This window comes from Coturnix japonica, chromosome 8, assembly GCF_054131305.1.
Source record: "Coturnix japonica strain WE chromosome 8, WE-NBRP24, whole genome shotgun sequence".
Classification (NCBI taxonomy): domain Eukaryota; kingdom Metazoa; phylum Chordata; class Aves; order Galliformes; family Phasianidae; genus Coturnix; species Coturnix japonica.
The window spans coordinates 19,405,482-19,421,892 of record NC_140670.1 but is presented as its reverse complement, the minus strand read 5'-3'; the positions used below and the strand labels follow the sequence as shown (position 1 = coordinate 19,421,892).

Genomic DNA, 16,411 nt, shown 5'->3' with positions numbered 1-16,411 from the left:
ACTGCATGTTTGCAAAGAAGTAACAACTTGAATTGCCTTTTACATTGCACTGAGGAAGGAAGATCTCAGGAAAATAAAAACAATCTAATATTGAATTTGAACAAATGGCTATTACTAAGATATACTGCATGTCCTACATGATTACTTACTTAGCTGAACACGATAGGTGAGAAGTTGCAATTTAGACACACATTTCTAATGACCTCAAACTATTCAACGCACAAAGAAGATGCCCATATTTTTATTAACCTACAAGTTAACCCGGCAATTAGTATTCTAATGACTTGTCATTAACACTGCACTTTTAAGAAGAGGAAAAACAATACTTAAAAAAAGAAATCCAAGTCTGTGAAAAAGCATGCTTGAAATACATTCTTGGGTTTATTAGATTAAATACAACACTAATTTTAAAACAGTATACACACAGTCAGTGTTGTTTACATCACTGAATTCCCTACATTGCATTAATAGAGATTCATATATTCACTAATTTGTCTGCAGAGCTAGCAAGAAGGATCTACATTAATAGGCTCACGAGCAGGACCGTGTGAAAGATTAACCTGGGAACATTCTGCTTAAGCTTCTAACTAATGGATTGCCAGTGTCCTCAGATACTTCAGTTCTGCAACGTAAAACCACTTGCACTGCTAACACTCGAACCAAACAACACTCACACAATAAGCTTCAAATTCATAAACATTAAATATGTTTAACACTATGTAAGGTGTGGTTATCGGGCACCCATACCACCCGGAATCATTTATCCATGACCTTACAGAGAAAGCCATAGAAAGCAAAGCAATAAAACATACACAACTTAACCATACATTCCCTACAGACTGTAACCAAATGGTTCCCAGCATTACTATTACTGTCCCAGCTAAAACAAGAACACACATTCCTTTTTTAAAATATGAATCACCATCCATTCACAGCTGATCAGGTTAATGCAAGGTATTAACGTTTTGCTACACTTCAATTAAAGCAATTTCTATCACTTTAATTTACTCTAGGGAAGAGCAGAGGAAGGCATCAGCCACGTCCTTCAGAAGTGCCCACTCCACTGGCACGCCAGGTAGCGCGGGGCTCTTGTGCCCCCCCGTGGCTGGAGGCAGCGCCACTCAGCGCTGCGAGCACACAGCGAGCGGCAGCTTCCCATGACCATCTCATGAGAAAGCTTACAATACTACTTGGCACTTTCTCCTGCAGTATGGAGAACCAGGTATTAAGAGCACGACGCAGCCAAAAATAGCCCACCCACAGCAAGAAACAAAATTATTCATAAATAATTCATGTCTCATTTATCTTTTAAGTCTTTGAGAAGGCATGCAACCACGTAAAATGGAGCTGTTAGCACAATCTGCAATACTGAGAGCAACGCTACCTTTGGAAAGGTGATGTAAAACTCTTTTAAACTAGTGAGGTATTTCTAACTTATGTAGTGAAAGGATCTGTTCACTGATCTTTTCCAATCCACAGGGTCACAGCATTCATTTTTCTCACACACACATGTGTGACTGCTGAAAACTGCACATGTGTGTGAGCATCCTACCACAGGAACAGCACCCTGTTCATATAATTTATTTGCTTGTTCAGTTACTTGAAAAGTTCATGTCCCACAGCACTAAAATGGGGACCACTGAAATGAGCTCCCATAGAGAATCAGCAAGAATAAGTTACTGATTTAGAGATGGGACTGGAAGACATGATAACAGTTCTTACTGAAGCTTTCAGAACCAGTTTACTCTGGGAGTTATTTTTCTTTATGCAGAATTTTTCTTTATGTAGAACTTTTACTTATGTAGATTAGTATGCACACTAGAGCTATGCAGATTAGAACAGGGAAGTTAAATGTTACATTGATTTCTCACCATCTGATACACTTATTAGTATAAACTGTCAAATACAGTCATCAAAATTATGTTGAAAAGCAGCAATAAAAGCAATCGCCACAGTGAAACGTAATATAAAGAGAAAGGGAGCATTACCTTTTCCTGAAATTACTTCCTTCTCATGTCTCCATCTAAATCCAAACTGTTATGATAAGAATGAAAATCAGTTGTGAACAGTCAACAATTTCAGTAATATAAAGACTAATTTCAGTAACTTATATCCTGCATGCGCTTCATTCATTAAATTGACATTCCAGTAGATGTTGTTTAAACAACACTCTAAAAGATTTCATAGCACGTAGAAGAACAATTAGGAAACTGGGACAGGCTGGCTGGCCTTACCAGATACTTCACTGCAATTCTGTGCACACTAAGAACTAAGGCCATCACTAGAATACTGAGAAGGCACACGACCGCAAATCCGTGGGTCACGTCTCACATCCTAAGGCTACAACAAAAGCAAAAACTAATTTATATGCTCCTCTACATTGCAAAAAACTTCACCTGAAGAAAACCCAGCTACTTTTCTTGCTTTCCAGTAGAAACTGCTTCATTCTCTCTAAGTGCCAAGTGAGAAGATGAAAGACAGAAGGGAGTGAGAACAGCCTCAGAAACAAGTCTCTTTCACTAACAAGTAGAAAGAAAGAACAAAACTCAGTGCCATACAGCTTATCCTACAAAGGTTATCTGGTATTTCATTTAAAAGTCATATGCTTGGAATATACTAAGACAGAAATAAAATTCCTGCTCTCATGCTCTGTAAGCAAGGCATGGAAGATTCTGAACTTCATGTTAAAACATGGAAGGGGCAGGATAAGGCAAACTGTGGGGAGAAGGCTTCTTATAGGCATGGCCACGAAGCCCTTTGTACCTGTGTTCCATAATGTCCTTTGGAATATGATGCTGCTTTTGAGGCACTCAAAGACTGAACCTACACAAATGTGCAAATTTTCCCAGATTCTGTGGCATGAATTCTGTAACATAATGGATTGGTTTAAAGTGTGGTTTTTTTAAATCCAATTTTAACAATATAAAAGTCCAGACATCTATTGATCTATGAAGGGTTGGTTTTTTGTTTGTTTGTTTGTTTAAATAAACCATAATTATTCTATATCTGTAGGGTAGCAGAATGAAGTTCTCATGTGAGAAGTAGTATTTGTTTCAAAGAACATTGAAAAAAATGGACTAATAAATGCTCTGGATCTTAATAATACGGCCTGTGAGTGACAACTAAAATTGAAAAACTGAGCAGAAAGGTAATATAAGCCACTGTATTACACAGATTTATCTAAGAAAGCTAAAAATGTGAACACCAATCATTATTTGCCTCTTGATATCTGTCCACAAATTTCAGAATTGGGTTTAGGAATATCACACATATAAACCTTTCATAGTTACTAGTTTCACATAACAAACCAAACCAGAGGAGACGATCAGTTACTGCTGTCAAATTGTAATAAGGCCTATTTGTTAAGGCTGGATCAGGCTGTGCTTGTACTACTCTACAGTCTGCAGTGTGGTCTAAAGTACAAGTTAAAGCACTCGCTCTTTGGTTAAGCAAAAATTAATCAGTTTTAAGAAAATAATAACCATGCTGAACAATTCGATGAAAATACAATGCAAGGACAATTGTAACTAAGTAATCTATGCACACTTTAGCTGTTTTAGCTCAGACTTATGTTCTTTCCCTCAAAGTCCCAACATGACCCATTATGATATACATCCACTGATATCCTTACAGAGGATTTCTACAACAGTATCAAGAAAAAAAAGAACAGAGATCACAACATAAGAAAGGAGGGAGCCAAAACCACCTGTGCTACCAGAAACCCAGCATATGCACACAGTTAGGATGAAACTTGTTCTCATCTGCAATTCAGTGTTTGCCTATCAATCATTCATCAATTAGTGGAAAATGACAGAGAGGGAAAAAGACTAAAAAAAAAATTAAAAAAATCAATCAATAAAACTATGCAACAACCGTAACCCTCTATGCTAAAATACCAGAAACAGATTAACATAGGAAAATTAAAGATAGGTTCCTGAATAGTGAGCCTGTAAAACAAAGGAAAACGGAAGCATCAGCAGCAGACATGTTGCCTATTCTTTGTTAAATGATTTCAACCAGATGTAAAATTAGCTATTTCTCTAAATAGAAGAAGACTGTGTAGACTAACTCTAAAATGGATGTTTTACAGGACTCTCAAATGCCTAACTTAAAAAGTAGATCATTTCTCATAATTTCTGTGAAAGATCTTTTAATATCCATAAACAGCAAAATTCTCAAATTAAGTATGGAGTGCTTCAATAATACTTATTGTTCACAACAACTAACATGTCCAGAGTCAACTCTTAAAGAGAAAAAGAAAGGTATAAACTTAAACAAAACTGGGGAAAAATATCATAGACATTTTAAATATTTTTCCTTTCCCATAAAAGCTTTCCTAGCTGACAGTGACAAAAGTGAGCGTATTTCCAAGTGGAAGACAAGTTGGCCTAGAAATCTGAAAATGATCAGGAAAAAAAATGCAAAGCAAAAGAATAGACTATTCTGTTTAATGACTGGGTGTCAGATAGATCTCATTTCTTAGCAAATGGCAGACATTTCAATCTGTTGATCTATAAAACAAAACACAAAGACAGCGAGTAAGAATCCTTCTGGGAAAATAAGGCTAAGAGAAAGAACATTTCTAGACTAATGCCTAATGAAGTCAAACTTACATGCTGAGCACTCTCCCTTACTGCATAGCAAAACTGACAACAGAGCTAAAATATCTGACAATACAGACGGTCATTTATCAGCCTCAAAGATTGCAGGCAAGAAGCTCAAAAGTACAATCATATCTTGACCTTAAGTAACTTGCATCTAGGGAAAATACAAGGAGTAACAAGCACACCAACACAAGAGTTGTCAGAGCATACTCTTCCAGCATCTACAAGTAGCCTCATACCAGAAGACCACCTTGGCACTGCTCATTAAAAGTGAAGATGAAACAAAGAAAAAAAATGACACTCAGCAGGGAATATATTATGGAACATTTAGGGGAGGAACCAAAGGCAGGGAGGAATTTATAAGATCTGGGGAAGAAAGAGTGTAGGATAATGTAAGGATAAGGAGCAGAATGACACTGTTCACATGAATGCTTCACTATGTCTGTGACCCTGTGTGGCTGATTTTGTATGTATATTACATGTATATAACAATACATTATTATTACACACATACATCTGTGCTCCGTGTGCGTGCCTAACAGGAATATGTTTTCAGCCTCATTACTGGTTGAACCTGGGTGCATGCACTGCAGAGCCCTCCCTATCTCAGGCTGTTGGACCCAGAATGATACAGCTTCCTTAAACAAAGGGTATCAATTTTATGAAGTCCTACACAGCAGATGAGGGCACTTTCATTATCTGCTTTTGAGCTTCTGATTTTGAAAAGACTCAAATGCTGATTTCTCAAACCTCAGCAATGTGCTACACATGGAAATGGCTCTTATCATTATTCGCTATTGAGGAAAACCGAGTTGGTTTTCTCAGATGGAAAGTTCTAAATCAGACCTTAATCACAATCTCAACATCTAAGTATGAGAAGAATTAGCTAGCTATAAGATTTTGGGTAGTGAAAACACAGATTATATGGCTGAGACAGTTTCATTCTGTGTCTTTCGATAAGTACTTTTTATAGATGGATAAAAAACACACACATTAAAAAAAAAACAAGCCCTTAACTTCAGCTTTACTTCAATATTATCTAACAGGATATGAGATGACAGGTTGTCCAGTTGAGAAGCTTGTTACCTAGCCTGCACCTTGCAGCACCAACACTGCAAAACTGAAAGTATGAGTGGCTAAAGATAGCTGACTTCAATTTCTGGAAAAGACAAAAAAAGAATCAAGGCAGAAAAAATCTGAGAGCACAGACTGCATTCCACTGGTGTGAATGGGAACCGATCAGCAGCCTATTTCTGTCTTCCAAGAAATAAGCCTGCTTTGGCATCCCTCTGTACCAAACAGGGGATTGGATACATCAACAATAGAGAATGGCCTGGAGAAAGAACTCTAGCATGGTCGCAATGTATTTGATGACAGAAAGCATAAAAGAATGTAAGGGAATAAATTACTTGATATGTCAGAGTTTTGCTGAAATAACAATTCCAAGTCTGCAAGTAATGACTCATTAGCATACACAGATATTCAAAGTGACCTCACAGTTAGGACAGTCACATCTGAAGTCTGACAAGGGAATACTGTTCACATAAAATAGGAAACCAGGGCAAAACAGTTTCCCACAGAAGACAGTGAACATATGGAAACTTGGCACAGCAAGGAAAGAAACAAAATCCGTAAGCAAGCTCAAGGGAAACTCAGGGTAGGGGTGGAGTAAAGTTTGAGGGGTATTAAACAAATACAGGAAAAAAAAAAAATGAAGTCTACTTGTTAAAACTATATTTAAAAAGGAAGGTATCTGCAGCATTATTACTTTCTCATTCTTGTTAATCTTCATTTAATATTTGCATTTCTTCTGTTCAACTTTCTTCAGAGGGCTGGGTTTTTTGTTTTTGTTTTGTTTTGTTTTTTGGCCTAATCTCATAGCTTTAGCCCAGTTTTTGTAAATATTTACCAGTGAATGCAATTTTCTATAGTATAAATAGTCTCAAAGAGCTTTATACAGACACCATTTGCAGGGCTTGGTTGTTACTACGTGTGAACAACACCAACATGCATTTTTGAGTTCAGAAATAATCACAATACAAAATGCATATACTCTTTTTGACAAAGGCATTAACAACAACAAAAAAAAATTGGAAACAATAATGGCTGCTTTGGTTAAGAAGAAAAACAGGTCCTGGAATTCATCTGTTTCTCTTAAGAAGTTCTATTTACTGACTAAGAAAATATAAATCCTGTTTCCATAAACAGAAAAGGACAAGCAGCAAGAGACACTGCCTTAGCACAGAACTCTCTCTTTTTTAGACTTGAAGAAAAAAAACCAACCCACAACGACAGCAAGAAAAACAGTAACATTCCCTGTTTTTTTTTTTAGGCTTTCTTGAACTCCTCTCTAGACAAACCTCCCCTGCTTTCTCTCCCTGACCCCTTATTTTCTGCCTTATATACAATGTATCTCTTCATAGAAAACTGTTACGCAGAAATGTTTCTATTCCCACAAAAGCACATTTCTGGGGCAGTGACAATGCAGGGATTCAAAACTGCTGCTGCTTATTAAGTAACTTCACAGTTTCTCACAACTCTCTTTCTAGGGAAGGGGTATGAACGTTCTGGTTTCACAACATACACAGTGTTGTAGAAAAAAAAAGAAAGCATGCTTAAAAACTAAGATGATTTACAATAATAAAATGTACCTTATTCTCTTTGTATCGACTGAGATCTGCTATGCAGTATTCTTTGAATAATTTATCATAATACTTCTTTGCAAGCCTCTTCTCCCTGTAAAAAGTTTGCATTTTTTAAATTAAATATAGAATACAATTAATTTTACATTTTAATGACTTTAACGAGATAAATACACTTGGTTTCAACTGAAGAACACAAGTTGCAGAGCTAGAAATGCAACAGAAAAATACTCTTGGACCTAAGAAGAAATTGAATAGAAGTGGAAAAATGCATCCAAAATATATCTATAGCCCAGGTTAAAGAAGGTTTTTTCAAAGAGGCTTCCTTCAGGATACTCAGAAAAGTCATCTGGCTCTCAGAGACTGCACAAATAATTTTCAGTTCTTCCTGTCATCAGTTCATTTCGTCACTGAGTGACAATACTATGTCTCCTCAAGTTCTTCCATTTCTAAATGCATTAAAGATCAAAGGATGATCACTAAGTATGCACAGCAATCCCTAATTAACAGAAGACACTACAAACTTGGTACAAAGTGATCTAAAATTACTGTTTTATGTAATAGTTCCAGGTACCAATTCATGTCTGCTTCATCATCTTCTCTCCACAGGAATCTATGGTTTTCTCTTATAACATCCAGATCCGTCTTGTCATTCTCGCTATAAAAGAACATTACTTCAGTACAACATACCAATGAAAAGTTAGCCACATACTAATTAGGTAAATATCAGCACCTTCTAATTTTTATCTCCAACTCACAGCATACATGAATGTATTGCTGTGGAATAAAACTATTAAAAAATAGTTAGTTTTTCCCCAGATGAAAACTTCCCAGTGGCAAATGGCCACAGAAACTGCAGATGGCATGATCCTGTCTGACAATACTTTTCTCTTAAGGTAGTTATGTCAGAAGGCAGTTACAGACAGCTCTACAGAAAGACGATACTATTCTGGACAATTGACAGCAATTCAGCACATTTCAAAATTATTCCATACTGGTATCTTGAAAGTACTGCCAGATATTTCTCAATGTACCTTCAACTATCGCTCACCTGTCATCCTTCTGTTTACATAACAAAACAAGAATAATTCAGCTTACGGTTAAGTTCTTACATAAAAAAAAAATGATGCAAAGTGAAACAAAGCAGTTCAGTGCTCTGGAAATTTACAAGGAATGTAGTTACTACTTGGGACCAAATGAATTAGTAATTTGATATACACATTTCTTATCTCCCTCAAAGTTATAATTTTATAGCTTTGCATATCAGGGGGACCCTGAGGACATGAGGGGAAAGACTGCTTACCTGGAACGTCGGAAATCCTCCATTTTCCCACCATAGTACAAAATGTAATCATTCACTAACTTTCTATGTCTTGAATACTGAATAAAGCCATTAAGGAATCTGTTTTAGTACTTACATTCTTTTAGTTCACTATTAGTTTGCAACTAAATGGATATTTAAAACTTTTTATATTCTGAATAGAAAACATTTTTTAGTTCCCCAAAAACTGTGAGGTAATTTCTAAAAACAACGGAATTAGCAGTTTTTACCCAATAGCCTCTTGTAGAAGCTACCTCCGAAATACAGGACTTTAAAGGCAGCTTCCTCTGTAAAACCTCAGTCAGCTGCCAGAACTTAATAAAACTGTTCTTCAAAGATGCTCTATAAGCATGCACATAGAATCTGGTTTAAATCTTCAGCTGTGATTTGGAACATAACTTCTTAGTACTGCTGTTTCGGTTTAATACAAGCTTGTACTTTGTATTATAAACATGGTTAGGCTAGAATTTGCTTTATACCATAAAATACAAATAAAACCTATTGGCTTTACTTTTTGAGATAAAAACCACAGGAAACTTTTTTTTTAAAAAAAAAAAAACCCAAAAACCTGGGCCTCAGAAACCTGACCTGAAACCTACTTTGTACCATAACATGAGCAAAAATACGTAACTACTTGGAAAATAAGCATCTTCACATTAGAGATGGCTATTTTCAATTAACTTCTATAAAGTTTCTGAAACAAAATGTTATGAAATACATTACCTCCTTGTACATGTGTAGGCAAATATTACGCCATGTGAAAAAGAACAACTTGTATCAACCTACTGTTTTCCCATGCATACTTCAAAAGAGAAAACATCTTATTTTCCAAAGGCCTCAAAAATGTTAACTTAACCTCAGTAAACATGTTTTCTTTTTCCTTTCCACCACAAACAAAAGGAACAGGATGGACATTCCCTAAACAAGTAGAAAAGGTGTTCTAGTACAACAAAACACATAAAATACAACAAACTATTTTGTGTTCTTATATGAATTACCAGGAGTTAAAAGAACAAAACAGTAAAGGTCTTAAACAGGAACCACTCAAAAATGCAAGTAGAACCTTTCAAGAGTCTCTACACAATGAGCTTTGTAGTCAGTTCCAGGAAACACAGGCTTCTCCGTGATTAATGGCTAGATACAGTGTCAGGTAGACTGGTTAAGATACTTCTGTGACACTAGATGGTTTGGTTTATGCAGCCCCTGGTCAAATAAAAATGGAGGGCTGAAGTTATTTTCCTATATATATTTCTACCACCAGAGAACAGCTATTTGAAACAAACAAGAAATGGACAGCACATGAAATACAGTAAGTCAAAATTTAACGATCAATCCAAGATAAGTGTATTTCATATTCAACTGTAGTAAAAGATAGGCAGATACTAAAGCTTTGTGCTCAAATGAAGAGATTTTTAAAAAAGCCTACGTGGGAACAGTAATGCAAAACTGCCAAGAACGATTAAATTAACTACTTTCACTACTTTATAAAGCCTTTCATCTCACTTTTGCTTCGATTAAATTTGACAGAAACTAAGTACGCCTTGTGTAAGGCAAATACCAAACATTTGATCAAAACATGAATCTGAAAGCTACACAACTTATTTGAAGGAGTACAGTGGGTTATGACTTTTGTGCACACAATGTAATTTTAATATGTGCCCACAGTGAAAGCTCAATAAAAGAGAAATGGTATAGTCTAAATAAAGCCACAGTTATAAAAATACATAATTAGTTGCATGAAATATGATTAAGAGATTAAAAAAAAACTAAAATAGATGTACACATTATATTAAATAGGCTTATGTTAGGGCACCTGAAGAAGATATTGCTTGCGATTATGCTGTTTTGCACAGACTTTTGAATTTGTTAATGCAATTCTTCTACTTCAGGTAGAAATGTATTTGCCCATAGATATTGGCAGCCTTACACAGAATTATACTCTATACTAACCCAACTGAAAGAGCAAAGTGAATTTGTGCTGATCTCAGTAAAATAAGAGCTTAGTCTCAAACAAGGCAACTTAGCATGTCGAAACTCTGGAAATACTGAGTTCTCTGGGTAGTCTATTGAGTAAAGGCATTTTCAGAGAGATCTCAGTAACAAAAATAAGCTAATTTGAATAATTACTTAGTGTCTGGTGCTGCACTGCCAACTGTAAGAACTGAGAAATCCAACTATTTTGACAAAATTGATTTTCAAACTCCAAGAAAAATTATATGGAAGGATACTGCATCCATCGATATCAGGTGAAATCTTCTCTTCCTTGCTTCTTCTCTGTTAATAACAAACATGTTTGAGTGAAAGTTATCTTTACTTTAAGGAAAAAAGCCTCACAAGTGCAATAGATAATACCTGTCCCATTCTTCAGCAGCAAATTGTCTGTGAGCAACCTTGACCTGTTTTGGTTTTTGGAAAGGCTTTACCAGAAGGCTATCTTCCTTCGTACTAAAAGTAGAGAAGGAAAAAGGAGAAAATTTGGTCAAAACCTCGCAAAAGCAATAGCATTTCCATTTAGGAAACTCGAATAACTCAAATAACAAAAGCTACTATGTTCATTTCTACATGAATAAAACCAGACTTCAGAATCAACATCAGTTTAGACTTTACTTCATTCAGAGAACTAAGACAGAAAGGCATTTGCTTACAGTTAACATTTAAAGAAAATCATTATCAACAATTCGTACTTTATGAACATTATCACTATAGAACTATGACAAAATTCAAGATTTTTTAATTTCACTCTATATTTCAAGCCCTCTATAGATCTAGGTTGCAGAGCTGAGTAGAAAAAGGAAGAAAAATATGCTCATTGACTAAGACTGAACATTAGTAACCCCAACCCATCCTTTCATGCTAACATCCCAGCACTTCATTAAATAGCTCTGCTTCTCTTAAGATATCGTGATAATCTCTAATTTAAAACTTAAGTATGTACCGTGCTGAGAACCAGTGAGCACTTAAAAATACTTTCAAAATTCAAGAAAATAATAAAAAGTTACAGAGATGCACTTTTAGCTTAGCAGGAGGTATATTTAGTTAGTTTCATTCCTCAAAAGAGGTGAAGAAAAAAAGATTCTTCCATAATTAGCAGCTGACAGAAAGAAAGGAAGTCAGAAGCCTGAGGACAGCGAGCCAGAGAATTTCTATTTCTTTTGATACTGAGCACAGTGCCATATGGTATTGGACATCCCTTCGGTCAGCTGGGGCCAGCAGTCCTGATTGTGTCCCCTTCCAGCTTCTTGTGCCCCCCTCCCAGTCCCTCACTGGTAGGACTGTATGAGAAGCAGAGAAGTCCCTGACTCAATGCAAGCACCACTTTGCAACAACTGAAAAATCAGTGTGTTTTCAGCACTAGTTTTATCTCAAGTCCGAAATAAAGCACCATATGAACTACGAAGAAAATTAAATCTATCCCAACCCCAAACCAGCACAATGATAAACAGGTGCCATCAGTTCTTCACTTCCTCCAAGTAGGTGCTTTCTATCTACAGTGCCTGCTGCCAATTGGCCTTTTTGCCTTGCTCTCCTAACAGCTTCATGGTTCCTGATGGATCTGCAGTGAAATGAAGGGAGAAGCCAAACACCAGCAGTTGATACTAATGCTCAGAAATGAAACACAGAGCTCCAAGAACTGAAAGGCGTACAGACAGCAGATGAACATAGCAAAACAGATCTTAATCATTTGTCCATGGTAGACAACGTGCTCTGGCAAGGATGGCACGAGGAGATGCACAAACCTGAGACTGAATTTTCAGAAATCATATCAACACCAGGCTTTACGTACCACAGCATTATCTTCTATACACAGTAACAGCTCATTAGTACAAAATAAAGCATCAACTCCATTTTACATTACCTTTTAGTCTTTTGCACAGACTTCTCTCCATTCTCCTCGTCACTAAAATCAGAATCATAGCCGCCATGGCCACGTGCCTGCCAATAAATAAATGACAATGCAGTCAAGACACCTGCTAGAGTAGTATGGATGCAGCATAACTAGAGATCAATACTGCACATCACACATGAATAAAAGAAAGACATGCAGTACACGAGTGCAAGTTTGCACATATATCTAAACCAAATCAAATCCAACATACAAGGCAGAACATTTTCCAAACAGTGTAGGACAAAGGAACCGTGGTTTCTCATGGACAGTCTGTCAAAAAATCACTTTACAAATAAATAATATGCATATGTTCCCATACTTAATCTTCACAGATGCAGATAATAAAAAGATGACAAAACATTCCTGGTCTTTACTTTCAAACCACCTCCCTTATACATGAAAAGGTGAGTTTTTTTCCAAGAAATACTTTTTTTCAGAGGGCCAGATGACAGAAAATGATGTGCCCACGTTAATAAACAGAGATGAGACAAAAGGGTTCTTGGGCTGTGGTGCAATACTTCAGATCGTTAGTTCTTACACAAAAAGCTGAAAAGCTGATTAAAATAATTAAAACACAAAACAAGATGCCTGCAAAAATGTACAGCTTAATTGGCAAAACATTCAAACCACGAAACAAAACGTGCTCTATACATTTTTGAACTACTACTAGTTAGTATGTTTATATGTACATATACAAATACATATAGTACACACGCGCACACACCGTATTTTAATGCCATCAAGTGAATAAGCACTGGCTAAAGCCCAGATCTGTCATCTCTGCTTTTCAGCATACAGCTACACGCTCAGTTCTTTCAGCAAACAATGGATTAAGCTACTTCCTCCCAGTTGCCCAGCTGCGGAGGGTTGTAAAACTACCCACAAGTCAGACCAACCCACTCACCCAAGTTACAAATTGTCCTACCCCCAAAAAAACATTATTTTAACCCAGGTAAGTTTCCTGGTACAGTTCATCCAGAGTCTCCCCATCCAGTCACACCATGAAGCACGGCACAGAAACAGAACAAGCTTAAACTGGCATTGACAACAAAAGAAGTGTTTACACATTTGCAACATTCACAGAAACGAGTGTAAACCAAGGATGGTTATTACATATCTACATCTGGAAAGGCTTGACACACAGTTTGTAAATGTATTGGTAATTCCTGCTGTGGATAGGAGAAGAAACTGGAATGGAAAGGTAGTGTTGATTCCTACACTACCCATACATCAACATCAGCAACTGGTCACTACAGTGCAGACTATGTAGAACGCTGCCTTTTCACACTGCTGCCTGTTCAGTTATTTTTAAGATTTTTTATATTTTTTATTAGTATCACATTCAGCCATACTTGTTTGCTTGTGTACAATCGGTGCAGTAGTTATCTGCAGTATGCTGCTGTTGCTGGGCCTAATGCATTGGCAACAGAGCAGCAAAGGCTGGTAAGTTCAGCCAGCAGTGCCACAACAGGATGCAGCCCAGGAGCAGCCCCCACGGCTGAGGCTGCTTCCAATAGCAGCCCTGCCACTACTTCACTAATGAAGTTTATGTGGCCTCTAAAAAAAGGCTGAAATGTATGTACATCAAATACTCTTAAGCTTGGCCTCTGAATCTTAAAAATGGCACAGTAATCCAGGAATGTTTTAACCAGCAAATGTAGTGCTTTCCAGATGAACACAGAGAGCTTCCCTTGCACTCTGAACAGGTGAAAGTCAAAGCCAACACAAAGTGGATGGAAGTCAACATGAGACAGATGAAGTATAAAAACAGGCAAGATGAGAAAAGCTCAAATAAAAGGAGAAATTTACAGTGGTTTCCCTTGGATGATTGGCTGCTGGAAAGAAGCAGAGATACTCAGTAATCAGCTCCCAGCTGATCTCAGGAGTGAATCAAATAAATAAATAAATAAATATGTAGCTTCAGTGGAATCATGCTGAGAGGGGCTGCTGGCTGCCTTGGGAAGGTCTGATTGCCAATGTAAGTACAGGTATGGCTGGGTCCTCAGAGGCTGCTCCTTCAACAGAAAACCCCTTCACAGATTCAGCCATTCCTCCAAATCACTCCAACAGTTTAAAGATAAATTTAGGGTGAAGAAAAACAACCAGCTATGACTGATCTCCCAATACTTATGGACTGCTCCATCTTCGAAGGCTACAGCAGAGCAGGCAGGTGCTGAGCTGAGGCTGAGTTTGCATGCCAGCAGCTCCAGCAGCACTGTGGCTACTCATAGTGATCCAACTAAACAATGACAGGCCTTACTGGCCTCAGGACGGTCCACAGATGACCTGACTTTTAGGTAAAACATAGAAATGAAGTCTAACAGAGAATCTCATCCAGACATGAATTGTTCTGCTTTGGAAGGAGAGGGTAAACAGAAAACTGCTTGATGTGATTTCAAGGCTGATTTCTCCCTTACTTTAAAAAAAAACAAACAACCATCAATCCAAGGTAAGTAAAATGTGTATCATAGTTAACTGTAGTCAAAGACAGGCAGATACCAAAGATTTGTGCTTAAACTAAGAGACCTTAAAAGACATATGTAATTATGGTCACACAAAACTGTCAAGAAAATTTAAAATAACCACTTTTGCTATTTGATAAAACCTTTCTTACCACCTCTGCTTTGACAAAATTTGTCAGAAACTGATAGCTTTAGTAAAGAAGTAAGGCAAATACCAAACTTCATCTAAAGAAGAATCTGAAAGCTACACAGCTTAATCTGGTGTGCTTTATCTTTTGTTTTAACACTGGATTTTTTTTTTTTTCCTTCTAAACAACTAATTCACTAACAATCTCAATCACTGACAGTGAAGTAATTCTAACATCCTGGACTTATTAATAGCAAAGTACCACGCCAACTAGCTTTGGGCTCCTAAGAAACTAGCAACTTAAACAAGGTAAATGTCTGAGCACTGCATGCTGCTGGCAGCTCCCCAGTAGCACATCTGCAGAAGGCATTCACGTGCAGGAAAGGATGCACTCCCTCAAACCTCCTTTTTCACTGAGGTAAGAGCACACTGCCAAAAGGGACATAATACAGAACTGTCAGAACTGACTCCTGATCATCACACACAGCTGAGCTGAAAGAGACCCTATAAAAAAGTAATTTAGAAAGTGTGTGTGTGTGTGTGTGTGTGGGAGGAGGGTGGTTGTCCACCTGAGCCCTTATCATACAGCTCCACCGCAGGTCTGTGCTCCGCTCTGTCCCCAGCCTTAGGAGCTCGCCCTGGTGCACTCAGACTATTAGAGCAGCGCAGCATGAGCCATAGGACAGAGCTGGAAGGGGCCGTCCTGGCCGCACACAGGCTACTGGCAGGGCTGGGCCCGCTTCACGGTAAGGCACTCAGTGAGGATTTGAGGCCCCCAAAAATACTAACAGTCAATTCAGTTAGCTTCAAAGCCACTCTTCCTTGTGAAACCAATTATGAAATTTATGTACTGTAAACACTCTTAACAAAGAGAAAAATCTACCCATAAAATACAGCCCCTTTGCCGAGTTTTTATTATTACTAGTAGTATTAAAGCTTTAGAACTATAAAAGGAGAAGTAAAAGGTAAACAGCAGCAGAACGCGGCAGCAGGGAGCTCTGTGTGGTTCCGCAGTGTAGAGGACGCTGAAGAAGGCCTGTGCCGGTCTGAACAGCACTACCCAAAGCACAGCTCGCCCCCTGCAATCCTCCCGGCCCGGCCCGGCCCCACAGCTGCCTTGTAGGCCACGGACTCCGCTCGGCTCCCACCCCACAGAAGAACGTCCGCCGCAATGGCGGCCTACAGCTAACCCTGCCCGCAGCGCCGCCCGCCCCTCGCGTCCCGCCGTTCCGTCCCTCCCTCCCGGCCCCACTCACTGCCGCGGCGAGGCGCAGCTGGCCGGGCACCATGGTGGCGGCTGCCGGTGGACGCGAGCCGCCTCCGACGTCCGCTGTGCCGGGCTCAGCTCGCGGGCCCCTCCCGGAAACCC

At 38.2% G+C, this 16,411-nt stretch overlaps 1 protein-coding gene across 3 annotated transcripts in view; it reads right to left on the bottom strand.

The window, feature by feature from the left end:
• LOC107316061 (protein FRA10AC1 homolog) overlaps positions 1–16,411 on the bottom strand; it is a 22,118-nt gene extending 5,707 nt beyond the window's left edge. Inside the window, exons 1-8 of one of the 3 annotated variants that reach the window (XM_015867155.3) lie at positions 16,299–16,411; positions 12,424–12,500; positions 10,920–11,012; positions 10,796–10,841; positions 8,550–8,626; positions 7,821–7,904; positions 7,256–7,340; positions 1,989–2,034 (exon numbers count right to left, since the gene is read on the bottom strand). In XM_015867155.3, the coding sequence (XP_015722641.2) occupies positions 1,989–2,034; positions 7,256–7,340; positions 7,821–7,904; positions 8,550–8,626; positions 10,796–10,841; positions 10,920–11,012; positions 12,424–12,500; positions 16,299–16,331 (541 nt within the window). In that variant the 5' untranslated portion in view covers positions 16,332–16,411. Of the gene's footprint in view, positions 1–1,988; positions 2,035–7,255; positions 7,341–7,820; positions 7,905–8,549; positions 8,627–10,795; positions 10,842–10,919; positions 11,013–12,423; positions 12,501–15,611; positions 16,228–16,298 lie in introns of those variants that run through there. The other 2 variants (XM_085555185.1, XR_014948889.1) reach the window with 2 other exon arrangements.